Genomic DNA, 8,072 nt, shown 5'->3' on the forward strand with positions numbered 1-8,072 from the left:
ACTACCAGTTGCCGACGAGAGTGGAATTTGTTACCCCTTTGGTTCCGTATGCCAGACGGCATAAACAGCTTTGTCAGGTATCGATGTGATATCTTATGAGAACCTTTTAGCTTACTCTTAGTTGTAAAATTCAAAATTTCAAAACTATCACATCAAAGAGGAATTTTATATGCATGGAATATTAAATTTAAATAAAATAAAAAACTAATTACATAGTTTGCTGGTAAATTACGAGACGAATCTAATGGGTCTAATTAGGCTATGATTAGACACTAAATTGCTACAGTAATTGCTACAGTAACCATGCACTAATAATAGATTAGTTAGTCTCATTAGATTTATCTCATAGTTTACAACCAAGTTCTGTAATTAGTTTTGTAATTAGTCTATATTTAATACTTCAAATGTGAAAAAATTTCATTTCAAAAACTTTACACGCGCAACTAAACGAGGGCTTAATTTGGTTTTGCTATCTTTGTGATTTCACTGCGATATAAGATAAAAGGTTGATTTTACTCTCCAGTCCTTTGCTTACAAGCTGAGCAGTTGTTGTTGCAAATCATGTATCAATTTACTTGTTGCGCCATTTACGAGTTATTCATTCGTGGTTTGGTTTCAAGTTTATCAACTCCATTAGAAAGTTAGGTATACTATACCATAATAAAATTATATCTTGATGTATCCTATGGAGAGCTTTCTCCGATCCCTTCATTTTCAGTTTGAAGCTGATTTTGTTTTTTGGGGAAATCAGAGGTTTTCGTAAGCCGCATGCAAGCGAAAAAACACAATAAGTCGAATTTAACAAGCCCATAGACTATTAGAATCGTGAGCCCAATTAAATAAACCCAGACGCAACAGAGCTAACTATTAGAATCGTGAGCCCAATTAATTAAGCCCATAGAAAATATTTAACAGTCAAGCAGCCCAACCACCAGATGTGAAAATCAAGCCCAACTACGAAGCCCATGGACGGGCACCCCGTGAAGTCGACACGCGTCCTCCTCGGCCCATCCACCCGTCGTCTCCGGCGCGGCCGAGGCGGCGCCGGAGGCCGGAACACAGCGCCGGCCGCGGCGCCCCACCACCGATCTGACGATCGTCTCCGTCCGCCACCGAGAACCCGATCCGACGCAGCGCCGAGTCAGCCGGCAACGACAGCGGCCGCTGCTCCGTCCCCGTGGCCCGTGCCCCCAGCTGGCCTGGCCCGCTCCGACCTCCGACGCAGCAGGTAGCCCGTCGACCCACGCTTTCCGCATGGAGATTCTCCGCGTCCTCTCGTCCCGCGCTGGGTTCGCTGTCGCGGTGCGGCGCGCGTCGCATGGCTCGCACGGTTGGTGGTCGGCACACGGGGCGTTCCCCGATACCGGCGATCCCCGTGCGGTTGCAGGTGCGGATCATGCCAAATCGCACGCGCAATCATGGCATTGCCATTGCACTTGCTCATACGTAAGGGTTCACTACGTAAGCGAATCGATCCGGGGACAGGAGACCATGCCATCCTGTTTCGTCCGCTCCAACCACGTGCATTGTGGCGGAATATTTCGATTAGATCATTGGTAGATGTTACCTTACCTAGAATGATTTCTTGATTTGTTTCTTTTTTTTGGGGGGGGGGGGGGGATGCAAGGGTTTTCATTGGCGACCCATTTTTTGGGGATGCAAAGGTTTTCATTGGCGACCCATTTTCATTTTTGAAGCTGCAGAGAACATGCAACACTGTTGTAGTTGTAGGCACTATCTTTAGCTAGTTGGTGAAGAGGGTTGGGAAAACAAGCAGGGATGTTGATTCAAGGGATGAGACAAATTTCATCCCAATCTTCAGGAAAATAAAGCTAAGTTTTTTTCCTAGAACATGGTCTACATGATGTCTCCTCTCTAATATCTTATAATGACATAATCCTATTTATAGTCTTGAGTCACGAGTCATGGCCACGTCAAGCAGGGACAATCAGATGATTGGATTTGACTTTGGAGTATGACTGATTTGGACCTTAGCTTGCTAAGCATGTTAGCAGGAATCTACCCTGCCAGCAACTCCCTACTCCTTTTGTTTTCAGTTGTTACGCAGCTAGATTATGCAAGTGATTGTGACAATAATGTTCCTTTTTTTTACCTCCCATTTTCAAACTTCACTTTGTTTCTGCTTCTTCATAGCCGTTGAAAATTTGTCAGCCATCTTGCTATGATCATCATTCAGTAATGGCCTAGTCTGCTACTCTGCTGAAAGGGAAATCAAGCTGACCATGCATTGCCGCACTAGATTGTGATGTGCTGCTTGCATACTCAAACCTGATATTTTTTTGTGCTCAATCGCTAGGATAAAAGATAAGTATTCACCAGAGTGGGCCCTTGTACTTAAATGTAGACAATCACAATTGTACAAATTGCTATTTACCTAGGGGAGAAATATGTTGTCCTCTACTGCTGCTTTGTAATCCGTTTTTACTTCTTGGACCTGATGCTGCCATGCTGGAATCTTTACCAGGCTCTCCCTGAAGTTTCAAATTCGTATTATTTTACCCACCATTAGCTCATTTACGCTGCACCTTGTCACTCGTGGGGCCATGCGTAAACTTTTGCTCCCCCTCACAAAGAAAATTTGTGCAGACAGAACAAGTGAAGGCTGATGCAGTTGTTAGTGACTTGATGAGGTAACCAATGAAACAGCAATACAAAAAAAAATAGCATAGGCCTTAACATGTGCCAATCTGAAAGTGCCTTTTATTTTGCATAGAGGAAGACTGACTTCTTGACCAAGAACTATGTTTTTTTTTTTATTTTCGATGAAGGCACCACGTAAGGTGACTACATTATTTTAACCTAGTTGCCAAATTGCTGGCATTGTGACCTTCTCCTTGCACCTGTTTCATATAAAGTATAAACCAAAAAGTACTGTGCAGTGTGAGTGTGTTCATCTGTGTTTGACTTGCCACTTGTTGATACATTTTTCAATAGTTCATTATTGTGTAACTTATTATGTATTAAGAATGATGATACTTTAAGGTACCTTAAAGCCTTGCTGGTGATAAGGAGACCAAACTGAGTTGATCATGCCGAACACAAGACAACAGGCTGTTATGGTGCTGTTGTCTTCTGCTATTGCTAGAGAATGCTTCTCCCAACAACTGAAGGCATTTTATTGGGGGCAATTCCTACTCCCACTTAGTTAATCTGATTGCAGTCCTGAAAATGCTGACAAGTTTAGTTTATATGCACAAACTCTCGTCTCACCTGTTGTAACGATCATTCATTCTTGACATGTTTTTTTTCTCGAACGCGCAGGAGAACTGCGCATCAATATATTAAGAAGAAAAAGGAGGGTAAGATCCCCCAAAACAAAAAGCTACAAGGTTAGAGGGCCTGCAGCGCGCCCTGAACACACTAAAAGACTGTTTCTTTCCATTCTTGACATGTGATGACCATGCATGATATCCTCCACTTATGACTAGGAGTCTGGGATTCTAGGGGCAAAAATGAATATGTTATATAAGTTTTTTTTTGCAGTAAGCGGACTCCATCAATATCTGCACAAATCACCATGATGATTTGACTATTATCAACTTAAATGCTTTCTTCTTTTGCCAGTTTCATCACTTGCTAGCTATGATTCAGATGATATTGAGGTGGTCCACCTGCCGGCTCAGTTCATCTGATGTCAGTGACAGAAAACATGTTCAATGAGCATGGTCAGTTATTAATATCCCAACTCTATAGTTGACTAAACCGTAGAGTCATTTCTATCAGTTTCATGGAATTAATTATAATTCAATATGGCAAAACCTTGGTCCCTATGAAATTTAATGCTCTAGAAATACATACATTTGGGATCAGATTAATGACTTTTTCTTTCTGACAAAACCTTTAGACTATTATGGTTTTATATGTTTGGCCTTGAAGGTAGTCGTGTGATTATGTCCTGTGATTATCTTAAAGTGTCATATCAATTCAGAATTTATTATTTTCTTCCTTTTTTTTGGAAAAAAAACTTTTTCCTTTTCACTGCCTAGGATTGTTCAATTATATTCTGAAATACTTTTTTTGTTGAACATGAGAAGGAGAGTACTAATGAATTCAGAATGCAGAGTTAATCTTTTATGATGTGCTGGTGGCACCAGATTAACTTGTCATTTTGTACCAGACACAGTTTGGAGCAATGCAGGACCAATTCTTTACTTCCTTTTGAAAGGGGGAAAAAAACAAGAATCATTAATGCCAATCAGCCTAAAGCTGTGCATCGTTGTACTCCATCCACAAGCTACTGCCATTTCTGATATTTGGAACTGGTCATGTTCCTTGCCATTTTAAGTCAAGGACAAAACTTCATAAGTTCAGAATAATAGCAAGAGGCAACTTGGAGCCAAGAAGCCTATTTGGCCTGCACTTATTTTTTGGTGTAAGTTCCACTTCACAACAACTACTCCTTGAGACAGTCATCATTGTCCTTGTCCAGTTCCGCTGTAGCGGCGACATCTGATAACTATTTATATTTTGTGAGAAAATGACTATTTTGACTACGTTCAGAATATGCCAACAGTTAACTATTGAAGCATCATCCTACAATAACAGCACTATATGATATCTTGATAGATATAAAATAAATATGCGTCTATTGAAACAAGTTGGTGTCATGAACTCATTGGACACTGGTAATAATTGAACACCACTATGGGATATGATAACTGTGTTTCGGCTGGTAATATACATTTTTTTTGTTATCAGAACCATCTTATATAAAGTTCAAGTTTTATACCCTTTTTATGGATTAGTTTAAATGAACTGTATATGCACTGTCGAGCTCATAGCGTGGAGCTATTTCTTGAGCACAAAGTTGAGATTTGAACATAAACTCTGTGTCTATGTTTGCAGTTTGGCTTTTTCCTTTTTAATTGTAATTTCTACATGACTCATAATGTGATCAATAGAAAGTAGAAACTCAACACACAAATTTCTTATTCATATAGTAGTCGAGTCCAGCAAAATACTATATGGCTCGATGCTGACACGTGGCAAGAAGCATTACAGGAATATGCCCTCAGCGTGCTCTGAGTTCCATCTACTTCTATGTGACAGGCCAACAAAGTGACGCTGCACAGTGTCTCTTATTTTAATATGTATACTCTGAAGTTGGTACTTGGTAGAGAGCCCCATAAAGAGCCAAAAACCTTTGGTCAGATCCATGTTGCACCAGAGCTCCAAGTTTAAGACAGTTTACCTTGCATTAGCATCAAGGTCCACATCCTATTCTCTCTTTTCCCCAATGTTGTATCCACCCTTTGTCTCCTCATTCTGTATATAAGTGATACTAGAGCATATGGATCAAAGCAGCTCTTATGGTAGACAGTAGGTAAATGGAAACCATGTCATATCCTTGTTCTCCCCTTCTCTCCTTTCCTATACACGAAGAGAGTAGTTATTCTCTATGGTCTCCTCAGCTAGCCCACCATGAGAATTCCTCTATCGATTCTAGCAATACACATGGCCATGAGAATTCCTCAGCTTTCCCTTATTTTCGAGAAGACTGCGAGTTCTTTGACACCACTGCCATAGATTCTAGCGATACACATGGCCAAAATGCTTTTCATGTTGATGTGTTCACCCATTGTCCTGAGAGGCTTCTGCAGAAAGAGAGTGGTAACTTGGTGACTATCCAAGAGGAGCTCATGGAGGAGAACAGTCTAAGTGATCTCCTTCTCACTGGAGCAGAGGCTGTCGAGGCTGGGGATTCAAGCCTTGCCTCGGTAGTGTTCTCAAAACTTGACGAGATTCTGCCTGTGACCTTTGAGAATGCAGCAGCCAGCTCTTTTGATCGGCTGGCCTACCATTTTTTCCAAGGTCTGCAGTCCCGGATGTCTGGTGCATCCTTTCCATGCTACCCGCCAGAACCAGAGCAGTCTGGTACCATGTCTGTGCACCAGATGATACAAGAGCTGTCGCCATTTGTTAAATTCACGCACTTCACCGCCAATCAGGCCATTCTAGATGCCACCTCAGGTGACACGGATGTTCATATCATTGACTTCAACCTCAGTGAGGGCATCCAGTGGTCATCACTCATGTCAGACCTTGCTCGCCAAGGTGGCAAGTCGTTCCACCTTACAGCAATCTTAGTGGATCCTGATGACAGTAACAACACTCACCACACAGCTGCACGGTGTCTTGCAGAGTTCGCTGAATCCTTAAACCTCCCCTTCCAGTACAGCTCTCTTTGCATGCACAACAAGGAGGACATGGAGGACTTTTCCAGGAACCGTGAAGGCTCAATGGTTGTCTCATGTGACACAACGAATTTGTGTTACAAGTCGTGGAGCAAATTACAGATGCTACTACTTAGCTGTGTCAAGAATTTACAGCCTAAGTTAGTGGTCATCATAGAAGAAGAGCTGGTCAAAATTGGAAAAGAGGTTTCTATACCTCACTCTTCGTTTGTGGAGTTCTTCTTTGAGGCATTGCACCATTTCACCATGGTGTTTGAGTCCCTGGCGAGTTGTTTCAGCACTAGTAACAATAGTGTCTGCCTTAGGCTTGTGGAGAGGGATATGGTGGGGCCAAAGATACAGGACTTTGTGGGGCAGTACAGGTCTGTGGCACTTGGGGCTCCTCCTCCAAAGGATTTGGAAGGGTTTATGTCCAGTGACCTGAGTACCCGTAATATTGCTCAGGCCAGGATGCTGGTTGGGTTGTTCAATAGGAGCTTCGGGGTCACGCATGAGAAGGGCAGGCTTCAGTTGTGCTGGAAGTCCAGACCTTTAATCTCTGTTTCTGTTTGGACTCCTGTGTGAAAGGAAATGAGGATGTGATGCTTTTAGGGCTAAATTTTCTTGTAAGAGTTTGCACTGGAGATTTTTTGTTGGAAGATATCTTGTAGAATGCAATTAAAATGCCAGTCTTTTGCTGTAAGTTTAGAGCTCCCTGATCTGTGGTTGCATAATCTTTTTAGGCTCTTGCAATGCAACTTTTACACATGATAAGTTAGCCGAATATTTTATCCTTCTCTAAGAGGGCGTTTCTTCTGAATTTTCTCAGGTAGGTGCCACTTCTTACCTGCCTTTCAGTTTCAGGTTCTTATGGTATTAGGCTACTGTTGATGTTGACGTGCTCTTACCTTTTGCTTTCCAGTGTTTCAAATCGCGGGCTATACCGCCACTTAGCGGCGTCCTTCTCCACTCCAAAAGCTGTAGTAGACAGCTATAGGGCGGAAGCTAATCCAACAGTGGTGCCGCCTCGCCAGCCGTGCCTGCTCCGCCACGAGGCACTGCCCGGGATCATCTCTCCGCATGCGCGGGCTCGACGATGCTGCTGCCCGTGCAAAACTTTCAGAGTTTTGACATTATGATGATGACTGTCCATGTCGAAACTTTTCTCTGTAACTGTCATCTTCAGGCTTCAGAACAGAGAAAGAAGATGGTCATCAGTAACTGGAAAGTGCCGATGGTGGCTAACACTTGTCCTGCAATGTTATGTGTAAACTTTCAGAGTCTCGACGCTATGGTGACTGTCCATGCTTAATAATCTCTGTACTGGCATTTGCGGGCCAAACTTTGTACGAGCATCTGCAGCTGAATTCAAAGTGTACCCTGTGGGGGGCAGTTTCATTCCAAAGATCATAGGTGAAATTGTGATCTTTCAGTAGATTCTGAATATCACCTGCGCCATTGTTTTCATTTTCATTCCCTAGCTTTGGAATCGCGGGTGGATCCTGGTTTTTGAGTCTCACTCCACCTCCGTCTCCTACATCTTACCAATCTTCTTCCTTGGTTATTGGGTTCAGTTCGCCCAACTGGTCTTCACTGTCATCGTCGTCATCCTCTGAAAGCATGTCGATCAGCATCTCCATTGTCTCGATGTACCTCAGAATCCTAATCAGCCAACCGGATCTTGTTTCAAAGAACACGGTGTTTACCACAGGAGTGTCAGATAAAAGCATATTGACATCAGCAACCTTGGACCCTGGATTGGGTAAGAAGGGAATGTGAGATCACATGAAATTCAAGAAGCTATTTACATATCCCAACATTCTTGTTTGCTGGATTTGTTCCTGGAGGTCTGGAGTCCATGACGACTGCAAAAACCAT

The 8,072-nt window shown here is 42.7% G+C and overlaps 1 protein-coding gene across 6 annotated transcripts; it reads left to right on the plus strand.

Annotated features, from left to right (window-relative positions):
* Positions 1-1,026: 1,026 nt before the first annotated feature.
* Positions 1,027-7,624, plus strand: LOC120686307 (protein NODULATION SIGNALING PATHWAY 2-like). 6 transcript variants are annotated; one of them, XM_039968508.1, is made up of 4 exons: positions 1,027-1,228; positions 3,283-3,350; positions 4,139-7,023; positions 7,117-7,624. In XM_039968508.1, exon 3 carries the CDS (start codon positions 5,349-5,351, stop codon positions 6,777-6,779), a length of 1,431 nt encoding a protein of 476 aa, XP_039824442.1. In that variant the 5' UTR covers positions 1,027-1,228; positions 3,283-3,350; positions 4,139-5,348; the 3' UTR covers positions 6,780-7,023; positions 7,117-7,624. The 6 variants fall into 6 exon arrangements, 5 of the variants coding, with proteins under 5 accessions (XP_039824442.1, XP_039824440.1, XP_039824444.1 ...); XM_039968506.1 differs by having other exon boundaries at positions 3,283-7,023; XM_039968510.1 differs by lacking the exon at positions 3,283-3,350.
* The last annotated feature ends 448 nt before the right edge of the window (positions 7,625-8,072 follow it).

Source organism: Panicum virgatum, chromosome 8N (genome assembly GCF_016808335.1).
Source record: "Panicum virgatum strain AP13 chromosome 8N, P.virgatum_v5, whole genome shotgun sequence".
Lineage (NCBI taxonomy): Eukaryota > Viridiplantae > Streptophyta > Magnoliopsida > Poales > Poaceae > Panicum > Panicum virgatum.

Coding starts and splice junctions, on each gene's coding strand:
- LOC120686307 (XM_039968506.1), top strand. CDS start 5,349: ATGGAAACCATGTCATATCCTTGTTCTCCCCTTCTCTCCTTTCCTATA.